The sequence below is a fragment of the Carassius gibelio genome, chromosome B25 (assembly GCF_023724105.1).
Source record: "Carassius gibelio isolate Cgi1373 ecotype wild population from Czech Republic chromosome B25, carGib1.2-hapl.c, whole genome shotgun sequence".
In the NCBI taxonomy this organism is placed as follows: Eukaryota; Metazoa; Chordata; class Actinopteri; order Cypriniformes; family Cyprinidae; genus Carassius; species Carassius gibelio.
The window spans coordinates 7,172,341-7,188,083 of NC_068420.1; the positions used below are offsets into that span (position 1 = coordinate 7,172,341).

Sequence of the window (15,743 nt, forward strand, 5' to 3'; positions counted from 1 at the left end):
ACTAATCTGGACAAAAATCACTATGTTGGAGTCCATGTCATTTATGCACTAATATACAGTATATATTCAAAATAATCTGAAGTCATACTCTGTTAAATTTCAGATTTTATTCACAGAAAACACATCTTAAAACACTTAGAACAAAGAAATATATGTATAAATGGAATTTTCATTTTGATTTTACACATTTCATCTCAGATATGAACCAGTGGATTTGCTAGCAACACTAAGGTAAACTAAAACTGATATGTTGATTAGAATGTAAAGAGGGAATTGACAAAGAGCCAAAAAAGGGAAGATGAAACGTATTTCATATGGTGACTAGTCAATGAACAAAGAATAACATCCTTCCATTTGTCAAAAGTTCAAATACAGTTCCTTTAAAACCAGACTGATGCAATTACTCGTTTCAATATCTCAATGAAAACAGTCTCTATTCCGCAGTCAGAAACTGAATCACAAGACATTTAATCGCTAACACTTCACTCAGAAACTGAGAACCCGCATAAGAACCAACAAATGGCAAAATACGCTCGAGTCTTACAGCAGAAGTGGAATAGTTCACATTGTATATAATGAACTTCATTCAAGGAAAAAACAACATTAAAGAGTTAAGAACTATGCTGAAATAGGCACACGCTTGACATGCTCTATATAAATTCATGTTAATGTATTGAATGTGAGACAATAGGACAGTATCAGCAGGATGCCATCCTCTGTCACTCCAGCCTGACCCGTTTCCGTGGTGATGGGGGTGGGTCCAGAGCAAAGGCTGTTGGGGAAGAAGGGCGGGACTCTGGGATGTATTCCATACAGTATTTCTCAATGTATGGCCCAGCAATGTTCCACACCTGAATGCAACAGGCAAGAGACAATATGGGATGAGAATGTTTGTGTAAAGTAAATTGTCTTGAATAAAAAGATGGAAATGTAAAATTAGGTGCATTTTTTCATTGCATGTTTTATATATATATATACGTGCTCAAAAGTTCTGTATGATTTTTATTTTATGAAATGTATACTTTTAATCAGGATGCATTAAATTGATCAATAGTAAAAGGTAAATAAATACATTTGTAGTTTTACAAGTTCTATTTCAAATAAATGTGGTCCTTTTTAACCGAAGCATACTGAAAAAAATATTGTTTTCAAAATTGATGAGAAATGTTTCTTGAGCACCAAATCAGCATATTAGACTGATTTCTGGAGGATCATGCAACACTTAATTTTTAAACAGTAGTGTATACAACTATAACAATTGGAGCACATGATTATACATAAACTAAGCTTGCAGAAACTATAACGCACATTATAATGCAAGAAAGTAATGTATAAAAATTATGATTAGAAAATAGCTAGGGTGTTCTGGGATGTTTGTGGATGGATGTTTTGGTCTGTATTTGTTTCTGAAATCTTTTCACCTGCTTTATGATCCACCATGTTTTCATAGTAATAGTGTTGCGAATATTAAGAAACAGTGACGCTTACCTTTTGGTCTACGAGCAGCCGATGTACAGCTTCAATGTCTGGAGCCATGAATCTATCTTTAAACCAGGGCCTGGGGAAAAGAGAAAAGAAGACAAAAATAAGTAGTAAGAGAAGAAGCTTTGCCAATTATTAACCTGAAAGTTCATTGTATTGGAGGTTTTGGGGGTTTTGACCTACTTTACTGTGGCTCGCACAAGATCATACACTTTCTCCAATGGGGTCGTTGTACGTAGGGGGCGTAGAAACTCAATACCCTGACAGGCAGCTAACAACTCGATAGCTAGCACTGTAAGGAAATATAAAAAAAAAATATTCAGGTTTGCTATTTGATAAAACGATATATTCTGATCTGTTTTTGAAGGTTAGTGGTTATTAATCCAAAAAATAAAATAAAATAAAAATAAAATCTCAACCCGATCTCACTGTAAAAAAAGTGGTTAATTCATATGAAATCGTACAATCTGGTTTTCACATTTTCATAAGATCTGCTTACAACATAGTGAAGTTTATGTTTAGGAGACGTGCCAGAAACAAAACAACATATCCTACATTTTGTTCAAAGCGAAATGTACCAGCGAACACTTTTTTTTCTAAAAATGTATGTTTTCATACAATTTCAATTATTATTTCTCTTAAAATCATACTTATACGTTAATTTTTTTTAAAAATTGCATGGTTTCTACAGTTCACATTGTACGAATAATTAAAATTTTCAAAAATCTTAAATGAAAAACAAAAACAAAAACATGAAGATCTACCCTTAAACCTAACAATAATTGGTGCGTAAACAGAAGACCCAAAAAAGTACAAAAGAGATGTAAACAAAAATTAACAAAAAAGCTAAAGTAACTAAAATATATAAAAAATTAAAGTAAGCATGCAGCTCTACCACTAAACCTAACCGTATGCTGGGGTGTAACATAAATGAGATTATGAAATTAGCAACCAATTCACTAAAACAAACTAGTTATGAAATGTCAAGAGACTGTGTCGGAAAACATCAAGTAATTTGTGCTGTTTTGCTTTGATGCTCCAATAGGGGGCTAAATTGAACAGTGGATGACGTCAGTAGGTATATGAGAGGTTAATGTCAGGTTTTGGACCTTGCTCGACGTGCTCGACCACTCTGAGGGCTTTACGTGCGGCCCAGCCTCCCATGGACACGTGGTCCTCCGTGGCCGCACTAGTGGACAGTGAGTCAATAGAGGAGGGGTGGCAAAGCACTTTGTTCTCTGAAACTGCAGATAAAAATGCATCTGTTTTAGTTAATGGTCAACACGACTTCAGTTCAGTAGTCAAAATTAAACTTTCTAGTATTTGGTTAAGGAGAGTTATTCTCTCCTGATCTTTGTGATGCTAACCAAGAGCTGCAGCAGTGCAGTGTGCGATCATGAATCCAGAGTTCAGGCCTCCTTCATTGACCAGGAATGCAGGCAGCTCACTGAGAGAAGGATTGCAGAGACGTTCGATACGTCTCTCACTGATGGAGGCCAGCTCGTGCACCCCGATCGCCAAATAATCAAGAGCCTAAGAATGGAAGGAAAGAATCAGCAGAGATGTCACCCAAACGTTTTGCTAAATAAACGCTATTGTGTTGAGATGAAATACCTTTGCTGGATATTCTCCATGGAAGTTTCCACCAGATATAGTCTCACCTCTTTCTGCAAACACCATCTAACTTACAGTCAAGGCTGAAGTACTGAACTAAAGAAGAGGCTGGTGTAGTTCAATCAATCAATCTTGACACCAAACCGATTCTCAGGAGGAAACATTTTCAAGCTGTTAAATGTTCAATGAGGATTGGCGATTTGAGGTCACATGACCAACTGACACTGTTTGTACTGCAACAGTAAACGTTCAACTGTTAAAGTTACAAAATTGTAAAATTCTGATTAAAAAAAAAGGATACAGGGTTATCTGTGGCACTGTTGATTTCTGTATTAATGATTTTCTTGACAAACTCAATTGTGTCATTGACAATTCCATGGACCTGCAAAATATATTAAGATATAGGTCACATGTGAGTCAGGCAGCTTTAATTTTTAGATTTTCTGTTTTCATTTTCATTTTTGTTTAATTTATAGAAATTTTGTTATGTGCTTTTATCATTTTTATTGGTTTTAGTTATTTTTTTTAATATGTGACCCTGGAACACAAAACCAGTCATGTGGATAAATTGTTTTAAATTGAAATTTATAGATAATATGAAAGCCAAATAAGTAAATTTTTACACTGATGTATTGTTTGTTAGGACAACAGAATAATATCTGGCCGAGATACAATCATGGAAATTTGCTAAATATCTACATGGACCATTGATCTTTACTTTATATACTCATAATTTTTGGAATAAAAGAAAAAATCATTACATACAATGTATTTTTGGCTAATGCTACAAATATACATGTGCTACTTATGAGTGGTTTTGTGCTCCAGGTTCACATATTACTAGGTTTATCTTCATTGTATGCATTCGTTCATTGTACTATACTACTCACATATTTTAATGTTATTTGAACTTTTTTGTAATTTATTTTATTTTAGTAAAATTGTTAGTAATCTAACCATTTTTATTAGCTTTTTTATTTTTATTTTTGTTACTTTTTTATATTACTATTTGGGTTTAAATGATTTTTATGTCAGTTTTAGTTTTTATTTATTTCCGGTTAGTAATTCAGAGCTAGAAAGTAATCCTATTTCACCAAGTTGCCAGTGCAACATTTCTAATTTTGATCTAGTTTAAGTTTTTCATCTTATATCAATATTTTATTTTATTTCAGTTTAATTTCAATTAACAAAAATATTTTAAATAGTTTAAGTTAACTATAATAACCCTGGTGTCAACAACACTTATGATTTATTTAGGACTCTTACGGACTCTTATGTTACCTGTGGACAACAGCGCATGGTGTAGGCATCTTGAACCCTGTCGCAAAACCGATGGCTCTCTGCAATTATCGGAAAAAGCAGGAGAGGTTACCACCGAACGGCTAATGATGAACTTTAATGGAGCGTATGAACACTGCAGGATTCATTCACCTGCAATTTCAGATGGGTGGTGATCAGAGTCTAACAGGGATCGGAAACGCAGGGCCACTTCCTTCTGTCCTGGATGAGGTCGCAATTCATGAATATCTGTAAGAATTTTTTTTTTTCGTCAAATTGTATACTTCCCATTACTCCACCATTGTATAACCAAAGCATGCGCTCAGAGAATTGGTGCAGTTCTGCATTTGTGACAGGGTCTGTGACTTTGTATGTAAGGCAGCGTTACACAAACAGGCCTATGTTTTGTCTACCAAGCCATGTTTTGTCTGACAAGTCTGAAAGTTTTCTTCAGTGTTTACAGTTTCTGTCTCTGCAGTGAGAGCAGTGTCTAAATACGTCTGCTCACATCCAGCACATCAATCACATGTTTACACAAGCTCACCACTATCAAAGGCTTTAGTTGTCCCCTTGAGGACTTCCAGGGTCAGGGCAGCAATAATGTCTGCCTGCCGGGCGATGGCCTCAGCTCTCTCCACGGCCTCTGCTCCCAAAGAAGTGATCATCTGAGTCCCATTGATCAGAGCCAGCCCCTGTGGACCGAGATAAACATAGCCAACACTTTTATCTTTTATCACAGAACAATACTAGTGAACCACTGATCTGTCTGTCAATCAGTCTATGCATTTATTAATCTATTCACACAGCCTGAAGAACTGCTGAGCAACCACGTTCTAGCACACATATGTGGTTTAGAAAGTCTTTCTTCTCTATGTTTTCTAGTTTTTAACTTTGCTACACAAAAATGACTTGTTTTAAAGGTTACAGTGGGTTCTAAGGGGGCCTTCACTGTTCAAATGGACCAGGCAGGTCAAGGACACATATTTCTGACCCAAAAAACAGCTCTAAGTCAACAGAGATAAACATGTTGACTGCACAATGGGGGGGGATTAACCGTACCTCCTTTGGCTTCAGAGATATGGGCTTCAGACCATGTGCTTCCAAAACCTGCGGCAATACAAAGGTCAAACGTGACTTTAAAGGGCTAAATGAGGAGTACATGTGTTTATGCATTGCTTTCATTATCATTAGGACAAAGATGTGCAACCAAAGCATCTTACGTATTTGGCGTCCGCCCAGCCGCTCTTGGGTGACCACATCTTGCCTTCTCCCATCAGGCCGAGGGCAAGGTGAGAAAGAGGGGCAAGATCTCCGCTCGCACCTACCGTACCCTTCTCCGGGACGTACGATAAGCAGGATGCTGAGAAGAGAGAAGAACGAAAACAGTAAAATATCCACTTCCAAAAAAATCCAAAGAAACCTTTTGCTAATGCCATTTCAAAGACGCAGCAACTAACAAAGTATTCTTTGAAATGACACACCATGTGTCATATGTTGTGCCAAAGAAACCAAAAGCCACAACAACACCCTCTTCAGTTAAAATAATGAGGGATGGATTAATGTACCATTGAAGGCTTGGATCATTCTGTGCAGGGTCTCCGGTGAAACCCCGCTGTACCCTTTGGCCAAAACATTGATCCTCAGTGCAAGCAGCATTCGAGTTCTTTCAGGACTTAAAGGGCTTCCCAGACCTACAGTGACATATAACCAAATATAATAATAAATATAAATGATGTCAAGTCAATTCATCCCAGGAATTTTTCTATGATGAAATAATATGTCACAAAAAAAAAAACCATAAACGGAAATGTGTTCACATATACACTACCGGTCCAAAGTTTGGAATCATTACGATTCCAGATTCGGAATCTGCTTACCAAGACTACATTTATGTAATCAAAAATACAGTAAAAACAGTAATATTATGAAAGTTTTCTATTTTAATATGTTTTAAAATGTCTTTTATTCCTCTGATGCAAAGCTGAATTTTCAACAGCCATTATTCCAGTCGTTTATACTGTTTTTCTACACTGTTTTTACTATATTTAAGAGACTTCTCAAAAACATAAAAAAATCGTAAAAATTCCAACCTTTTGACTGGTATTGTATATTTAATTTGACTAAAATATGTTACACCTGAGGAGTGTGAGCGCAGAAGATTTTCTTGGAGCTCCCTGAAAAAGAGAAAAATGTGAGATGCTGTTAATTTAAATGCAAGAGATTTCAGGAGTAAAAAATATTCGATAAATTCAAAAACTATATTTACTTAAGCTTGCTGACTGGGATGACAGTCCGAGCAAATTTACCAAACCCCGTAGTGATGCCATACACGACTAGAAAAGGAAAAAGAAAAGACTGATGGGTCATTATTATGAAATCCTACACGATTTAATATTTATGCAGATTATTTAAATATGCATGCTTGGGCAAATGTGCTGTTTTGCACTACATTTTCAGAAGAAAGAGTTGTGCCAAAGTAGTCCAAGTCAAAAATATTTATGTTTGCGACATTTTAGCATCTCTAATCTAAAAAAAAAAAAAAAAGAAAGGTTATTTGTTGGCATCTATTGTTCCATGAAGAAGCTTTGACATCCATGGAACCTTTCCATTGCACAAAAGGATCTTACATTATTAAATTGTTTTTTTATACACAAATGGTTCTATTTACTGAAAGGTTCTTTAAGCAACCCAAAATGGTTCTCCTATGACATTGCTGTGAAAACCTTCTTTTGGGACCTTTATTTGTAGGAAAAGGCCAAGTGTGATCACTTACAAAAGAATCAACACATATTTCCTTTACGTAAGTGGATGTCATGCTTACCTTTGTTTTCCTTCACAATAGTGTCCAGGAGCTCTCTTGATTGCACAACCTTTTGCTCAGCCTCTGGGGTCAGCTGAGGGACAGATCACAGTTGTGATGCATTTCCCTTGAGAAATATTGTTCATAAATGTAAAATCTTCACAAAAGTCCATCATGAATCCACTTACCTTAATCATATACAGGCCTTTCCCTAAGTTCACAAGATCAGTTGAGGTCAGGCTGTTCCCGTCTAGAGAAATGTACTAAAAACAGACCACTGTCATTAATACTGTAGTACTGATGAGAGTAAAAATGCTGTTATTTCATACTGACTTGTTCTGGTTCTCTGTATGCTCTTGTTCTGGTTTAACATTCACATTAAGGGTATTTTTTTTGAGCTGTTAAAGTTTACACACGGAAAGAATAGCTAAAAGCTTTTGAGAGGCTTTCCAAAACATACGACAATCATTTACATGCAAGTCGATATTTTGTAAAAAAAAAAAATCAACTAATGATTCTCAATGTGAGACTGGGTGAAATGTTATATAAGTGATAATAAGTAAAGGTTAGAAATCAGTCATAAAATAAAAAAAAACAACAACAACAAGCATAGTCAAATTAATGCATCCATTTAGCTAAATTAATAAAAAATGCTATAAACTGCACAAAAAAATGAAATAAAATAAAAATGTACTTCAAATTCATTAAAGCATCACAGAAATTAAGCGTTAAGTGTCATTTTCCTGATCCACATTTAAATATGATGTCTTTAAGTGATCTTAATTCTGGGATTTTCTCATCAAAAACTGATGTATGTGATTAATTGCAACTATTCTGACAATATAATTTATTCAGTTAAAACATGATGATTGTCAATATAAGGATACAGATGTGACGTCGCAGGCTGACTTGGAATGAAATCTTGTGACATGGTGTCCCCTTCAATAGCTGAAGATAACAGTAAAATAACATGTTATTGACACATCTTGCAAAACAGGATTTAGTATTTGCGGTAAACAGTCTCCAAAGAACAATCTCTCCAAAGCCAGCCAAGAGCTGACTGACTGATCAATCTCTCGACAAAACACTGAACATGTAAACCAAAGTGTTAATGTTACCAAGTTCAACAAAGTCATTATCCTCAAGCACATCTTCTATGGTATCGTCATTGTCCAGCAAGATCGCTCCCTGACATCTTCTGACCACAAAATGCACATCTTTGATGTGCTGGATCCCTCCATTGTCAGGTTTGTTCTTGATGTAGCGCTTGAGAGCTTCAAAAGCCAACCATTTGATGGAGCAGGTGGCATCTTTGCATGGAACGGTTAGCCACTCGTCCCTAACGTGGACCGTGAAACGAGGCATCGCGCTGGACTGAACCACCACAGGCTGATACCTGAGGAGTGCGATCAGCGATGCACATCACTTCACACTAAACGCAATGGACCAATCATAGGCCGTTCTGTGGACCCCTCCTTTACCACAGAAGACAGAGTACATGGTGATGTTTGAATATGTTATCTCTGCACCAAAGGTTCTGTGTTATAAAACGCTTGTCAAAAAGACTAAAATCCTTCAGTCAACAAACTGTCCGACTGAGTGATTCAGTTTAAGTCTGTAGAAAGTAACATTTTGGCATTGCCAGCAGCAGAATACACATACTCAGCCAAACATAGAGAAAAAACAGAATGCTAATTCATGTTAAAATGTTCTCTCCTCAAATTAAACAGCTTCCTTTTTTTTAATGCATGTTTGAGAACGTGTGCATCGTCTTGCATAGTATCTTCGTAGCTGTGTTTGTGTAAATGCTACAAAATGAGCAGTACGTCCAGGATTTCTCAGGTCATATGCATGCAAGGATGCCTGAAGCTGAAGAAAGACAAACTATTCCAAAAGTTGACATGATTGCACAAGACGCAGAAAATGTCCCCATGCCCATTTACAGGAGTTTTAGAAGTCGAGAGCTCTGCAAAGACACTGACAGCAGTGCTGATGACATAACACATATCCACAACAGTCTTTTCTACTTTTTGTCATAAATTAAATTCAAATAATATGTCTAAGCAAAGTTATTAATTTGCAGTGTTTGGTCGATCAAAGCTAATTATAACCGAAAACCAACGTGTATCAAATATTACCTTGTCTTTATGTCACTTTAATATAAATTTCTCAGTAGTATTGCTATTTTGGAATTTATGTAGTTTTTCAGGGGCAACAATTTTTGGGTAATAACTGTCAGATTCAAATTCTTTAATGAATCAGTCACAAACACACTCACCTTCATGACCAAAGAGATGCATTCAAATGTTTCAGCTTGTGGTGCAGCTACAATACAAAAACATTTCATCAGCATTTCAACATGATGTACATGAATTCAGATGTGCATGAAAAGCCAAATCATGTTAAACATTTTACAAATTACAAAAAATTGGTAAAACGAACGAAACTCACTAAATTTACAAATAAGAACTAATTCAAAACATTAATAAAACTATAACAGTAATGATACTAAAATGACCCTGTGTCAACGAAATGTCCTCAAATGTTCCAAATTATGCATCTTGCATCATTTAGTTGTTATATTTATATATATACAGTACAGACCAAGAGTTTGGACACACCTTCTCATTCAAAGAGTTTTCTTTATTTTCATGACTATGACAATTGTAGATTCACACTGAAGGCATCAAAACTATGAATTAACACATGTGGAATTATATATGGAATTATATACATAACAAAAAAGTGTGAAACAACTGAAAATATGTCATATTCTAGGTTCTTCAAAGTAGCCATCTTATGCTTTGATTACTGCTTTGCACACTCTTGGCATTCTCTTGATGAGCTTCAAGAGGTAGTCACCTGAAATGGTCTTCCAACAGTCTTGAAGGAGTTCCCCGAGAGATGCTTAGCACTTGTTGGCCCTTTTGCCTTCTGTCTGCGGTCCAGCTCACCCCTAAACCATCTTGATTGGGTTCAGGTCCGGTGACGGAGGAGGCCAGGTCATCTGGAGCAGCACCCCATCACTCTCCTTCTTGCTCAAATAGCCCTTGATGCCTTCAGTGTGACTCTACAATTCTCATAGTCTTGAAAATAAAGAAAACTCTTTCAATGAGAAGGTGTGTCCAAACTTGTGGTCTGTACTGTATGTATATTTATAACATATTCTAATAAAGAAGCAGGTGAATCTAGACAGTCGGCGCTCCCTCCAGGACAGACGGTGAATGACTGTGGTTGTTGTTAAAATGTGTCCTCATCAAATGTTATTAGCATTTTTTATTCATTCAGTGACCAAAATACCCTGACAACAAAGATTCAATAACCATTTAAAGTCTATTTTAAGTTTACTGTGCTTCCACAAAGTCTATATAGATTCAGCAACTTGAAAGATCATCCAGTGACACAGCCTTGACTCTGAGGGACAGAAAAAGGCAGCAGTTTTGGCATGTTTACGACTGTCCGGTGACAGTGAGGAATATTTTAAGCAGGCATGTGCGACACATTCTGGCAGCTTCTTCAAAAGTCTTCTCTCTGTCATCCAGTCAACCACATACATACACATCTCCTTAACATATTCTCACATGTCAGTTTCTCCGGGCCCCAGACTCTCGGAAAGAGGCCCTCACAATTTCATCATTCACTGCATCCTGCCATTGGCCAGACTCCAGCTTAAAAAAAAAAAAAAAAAAAAGCAAAACCTAAGTAAATACAGAACTGTGGACGTTTGCTCGAGCCTGGGGCATGAGGCATGAGAGGAGCCCCTTGTGTTGGATAACACCTCTCAGGTGCAATGCACTCTACATATTTTGGACCTCTGAGGCCAGAAACATGTTTTGAAATTATTTGCTGAAAAGTTTATATTTTCATGAGGGGGAATATGATTTTCTGATGTTGGACGTAAAAAAAAACAAGTAAAGTGTAAAAAGGTTTTTGGGCACAATGAAGACTTTGATATCAGAAATCAAATAAGATAACAGTTTGTAGTTTGAGAACATTAAATATATGATGTACTTGTATAATGCATCCAAACATCAGATTTGATTTAGAGTTGTAGTAATATAAGGTTTTTTAAAATGATTAATTTCATATTCCTGAATGTAAACCTTCAAAAAAAAAAAAAAAAAAAAAATCAATTGTAAGTGCCTACCTTACTGAAATTAAATTTTTTTGTAAATAAAAATTATTATTATTTTGATTATGCCAATTAGGATTCTACAACATCATGCAGATGTTAACATAACCTTTTCTGTGTAAAGTTTGAAACAATTGTATAACTTTTTAAGTAAGTTCCCCAACATAACCTTTTTTGAAAAGGAAGAAATGTATTCTAAAAAAAGAAAAATTATGTAATTATATAAAAAATGATTTGAATCAACATTATGCCACAAGATGCCCTTAACTTGCATATTTTGGTATCACTTTACAATAAGGTTCATTCGTTTACATTAATTAATGAATTAACTAACATTAACGAACAATGAGCAATTCATCCTGGTTAACGTCAATTAATTTATATATATATATATATATACATATATATATATATATATATATATATATATATATATATATATATATATATATATATATATATATATATATATATATATATATATATTTTTTTTTTTTTTTTTTTTTTTTTCTGTATATGTTCTGTAAAGCACTTTGGTATGTCTAGCGGCTGTTTAAATGTGCTATATAAATAAATGAACTTGAACTTGATATTTTAATATAACTGCTTATTGTTAGTTCATGTTAGATTACAACCATTAATAAATATCAACAAATTAAACGTTGGATTTTAATAATGTATTACTAAACATTGTAATTAATATGAAATGAGCTAAATAAATGCAATACAAGTATTTTTCATTGTTAGTTTGTTAACTAATGTATTTAACTAATGTTAACAAATGGAACCTTACTGTAAAGTGTTAAACCCTGTAAAAAAGAGTGTTATTAATAAACTCCCAAAGCAGTTATGCCAGTAAAAAACATCATTAGGCCATACAAACCGCCCCCCAACCTCCCCGCCACCAAAAAAAAGTGAGATCCCACAGAGCTCGATCCTTGCCACCTTTTCTTTCTAGTGCCACCCCCAGCTCAAAAGCAACACATTCCCAAGACTCCACCCCTCCTTCACCCTCCTGGTCAACCTCCATTCACTGCTCTCATGACCACAAGCCCAATCTCAGGCAGGACGTCCGACACTTTTTCTCTACTCTTGCTCAGCTAAATCTAAAAATGTCCTTGACTCGACCTCTTCTTCTCACCTGTCTCGTTGTTTTGTCCGTCATCACCTGTGAGTAACCAGACCGTGGTTTACTTTACTGACCAACGGAAGTGTTGATTTACCAATGTGGGGAACCACAGACCTAATAGTCCCTGGAAAGGGTGGCAAATCTTTTGGACTCACCTCATCCATGTGTCTTCTGTTACAGTGTTCCATGGAGCTGACAGTGCCGCTGTGTCAGATAAGAAGGCAGCCAGTCCTAAAGGTGACCAAAACTTCACAATGTTGCTGTAGATCTTTCTCAAGAGTTCTTCTGCCTCATTAATGTTATTCTTCACCGAAGGTGCACTGAGCAATGTCTTCATGCAAGAGGCAGATGCCTCCAGCTTCTTCAAACGGCGAGGCAAGAGGGCTGTGAAAACTCAAGATGAGATAAACGGTGAGACTATTTGTGCTTGAGTAAAAACTCAATTCATGTGCAACCCTTTGAGCAACTGTCAGCTACTATGGGGATTTTATATTAATTATGATATGAAATAAAAATATAAATATAGAAACACTATAAAGCATTTAAATGTTTACCATAAGATTTTGAAAGAGTTGTTTATTTTATTCAGCAAAGATGCACTGAACTGATCAAAAATTCTATTCACCTAAAAAAAGCCATAAAACTGATAAAAATTCAGCTTTGCATCACAGAAATAAATTCAAATTTATGAATAAATAAATATTTAAAAAAATTCAACTAAAAATGTTTTATTTTAAAATATTATATTTCAAAATAATAGTTTTTACTGTATTTTTTATCAAATAAATGCAGTGTTAGTGAGCAAAAGAGACGTATTTTTCAAATAATTTCAAAAATCTTACAGACCACAAACTTTTAAATAAACAACAACAACAACAAAAAAAAGTCACAATTTGAAGTCTTGCAAGATAAATTTTCATCGATCACATCACTTTTGTGGCTTCTAGGACTTTTTGGCTAGGCGTGCCAGTGTTAAACGGTAAGAAAGAGGCTTTGTAGTAACGGCAAGCGCTGGCCAAGCAGGTGCTGCTTTTTTGAGGCAGCTGAGGAATGTAAGGAAGGCAGACTGTGCACATAGCAGGAACCACGGGACAGGCTGGAGAAACCTGCCAGTGCTGGAGGAGGGGCTCTACTGCTGCTGAGGCTTCGACCTGGACTGAGATTATTGTTAGTTTATGGTTATGGGCTCACCAGAAATTATGTTTGACTCATATCTAGGAGAAATTATGACTGTATTAAAATTGTGAGGTGAAAATCAGGACAAGAGGACTTTCTTTTGTGTGGAAGATCCCAAGTGGAATCATAAATAGCTCCTTTCGGATTTCAAATGAAATAAAATTCATTAGTATGCAGCTTTGGTGCTTTATAATTCACTGCTGCTGTCACAGCAAATCAGGTGATCCTATTATGTAATACAAACAATGATGTAATAACAAACAGCCTTTTTTATTTATACTATTTAGCACAGTGAAACAGAAAATACATTATATTTAATATCATGAAGTCAGGATAAACTGCATTTAGTTAAAGTAGGGTATAATAAAAACTATGATGAAATGAAAAAACTGGTCTGCTTACTATGCTAAATGTTCTGAATCATTTGTGAACATTTTCATATCTGTGTCAGTGTTGTTTGAGCTTACTTCTTTTTTTATTTCCTTATCTTTTTTTTTCCGGTCATATTTTGTTGTCTTATTAGCTGAACAGAGACAGAGACTGGCCGCAGACGAGAGAAGGAGGGAGTATCATGAGGGACAGAGGAATAAGTTTGAGAGTTACGCAGAAGAGGAAAATGATGGTGAGAACTCAAATCACTCACCTGACAGCCATATTGGAGATATATATATATATCTATATATATCTATATATATCTATATATATATATATATATATATATATATATATATATATATATATATATATATATATATATATATAATCTTTAATTAAACTTAGTTCAGAATATTTTTCATATTCCATGTGATATAAATAAATACAGTTTATGTACTCACTTTTGTTTAGGAATAAATAAATATATATATATTCAAATATATATATTCAAAATATTCAAATTATATATATATATATATATATATATATATATATATATATATATATATATATATATATATATAAATAATATTTGAATATTTTGTGATAGATTTGTTTCATATTGTCACATTTTATTTCAAGATGCATTTAACTTCGTATTTCATTAGGTTTTTAATTTTAAGGCATTTATAATTTCAGGTGGTTTCTCATGTATTTAATAAACACCTTTATTTAACACCTTATTTACTTTATTTGCTTGTGTTTGCATTGTATTGTTCATTTATTAGTTGCAACATTCCATGCCGTATTTCACAATTTCATTATTTTAAAAAAAGAAAATTATAGAAATATTGGTTAGTTTCATTTGAAAAAATCTGATATTTACTGTTATATTGTTTTAATGTCTTGCATATACTTTTCAAAATAGACCCTACAGAAAAAAATAAATACACCACGCCTATATAATACAACAAATGTCATTGCAATGAGAGAGAAATTGCCTGATATACAAATATATGGAATTTATCAATAATGACAATACAAAACTAATAGCATGTAATAAAGCTATATTTAAATATGTATGTCTACATGTCTGTAGACTACAGTAGCTATACATGCCAATAATGCACATGGTCATGTTAGTGCAGCATAGCATCACATATCTACACAATTCCTCAAATATTATATCTGGTACCATGAAGGAATATGTGTAATCATCTGAATACATAGTTAAAGCTCAAATTCCTGCATTTTTACTCTCCTCCAGAGCAAGACGAGCGCACCAGAGAGAAGACAGAGCAGTGGAGAGAGTTTCACTACGACGGCCTCGACCCATCTTACGAGTACAACCGACACACGGTGTAAAACTCTGGAGAACTACGACAGAACGGGTGGACAGCTTTACAGTAGATTTCTGTGAAGGTGTTTGGGCAGAATGTCTGCAGTAAACATGCACACAATAGCGCAAATGAACGTAGCCTTATATGTGTATTCATGCATGCAGAACGTATGTAATCCATGTATCATAGTTCTTAAAAAAGATGTACATTTATTCATATGTAGGCTTTCTTAACCCTTACTGTATGACTAAACTTTATTTTTATTGCAATGTATTGTACATTTCGTCACACACAAGTAATTTAATGATTATTAATTCTTAATTTCAAAGTGAATATGTATTCATTTTGTGCTGGGATGATGTAAAGTGTTACATTTCATGTTCGTAACAGCTACTTTAGGTTGAAACACGACAAGTC

The 15,743-nt window shown here is 34.8% G+C and overlaps 2 protein-coding genes across 2 annotated transcripts; one reads left to right on the plus strand and one right to left on the minus strand.

The window, feature by feature from the left end:
* Positions 1-92: 92 nt before the first annotated feature.
* Positions 93-8,584, minus strand: hal (histidine ammonia-lyase). Its single transcript, XM_052598271.1, has 20 exons — positions 8,293-8,584; positions 8,062-8,122; positions 7,508-7,535; positions 7,363-7,437; positions 7,196-7,268; positions 6,641-6,707; positions 6,511-6,548; positions 5,940-6,065; positions 5,595-5,734; positions 5,434-5,481; positions 4,919-5,066; positions 4,528-4,623; positions 4,378-4,436; positions 3,398-3,478; positions 3,097-3,162; positions 2,850-3,015; positions 2,592-2,726; positions 1,666-1,774; positions 1,489-1,558; positions 93-851 (listed from the first exon to the last, which is right to left on the minus strand). The coding sequence occupies exons 1-20, from the start codon at positions 8,537-8,539 to the stop codon at positions 720-722; spliced, it is 1,965 nt and encodes a 654-aa protein (XP_052454231.1). The 5' UTR covers positions 8,540-8,584; the 3' UTR covers positions 93-719.
* Positions 8,585-12,318: 3,734 nt separating this feature from the next.
* LOC128014615 (unique cartilage matrix-associated protein-like) lies at positions 12,319-15,738 on the plus strand. The gene is made up of 5 exons (XM_052598310.1): positions 12,319-12,476; positions 12,616-12,672; positions 12,751-12,846; positions 14,135-14,233; positions 15,254-15,738. Exons 1-5 carry the CDS (start codon positions 12,419-12,421, stop codon positions 15,349-15,351), a joined length of 408 nt encoding a protein of 135 aa, XP_052454270.1. The 5' UTR covers positions 12,319-12,418; the 3' UTR covers positions 15,352-15,738.
* Positions 15,739-15,743: the final 5 nt, after the last annotated feature.

Bases quoted from the DNA above. Each gene is read 5' to 3' on its own strand.
- LOC128014615 (XM_052598310.1), top strand. From the start codon at position 12,419: ATGTCCTTGACTCGACCTCTTCTTCTCACCTGTCTCGTTGTTTTGTCC. The intron at 12,477-12,615 runs GTGAGTAACCAG...CTTCTGTTACAG, and splicing joins TGTTTTGTCCGTCATCACCT to TGTTCCATGGAGCTGACAGT. The intron at 14,234-15,253 runs GTGAGAACTCAA...ACTCTCCTCCAG, and splicing joins CGCAGAAGAGGAAAATGATG to AGCAAGACGAGCGCACCAGA.
- hal (XM_052598271.1), bottom strand. From the start codon at position 8,539: ATGCCTCGTTTCACGGTCCACGTTAGGGACGAGTGGCTAACCGTTCCA. The intron at 7,536-8,061 runs GTATCCTTATAT...ATGTTAAACCAG, and splicing joins CAGCCTGCGACGTCACATCT to AACAAGAGCATACAGAGAAC. The intron at 6,549-6,640 runs GTAAATATAGTT...TCTCTTTTTCAG, and splicing joins ATCCCAGTCAGCAAGCTTAA to GGAGCTCCAAGAAAATCTTC.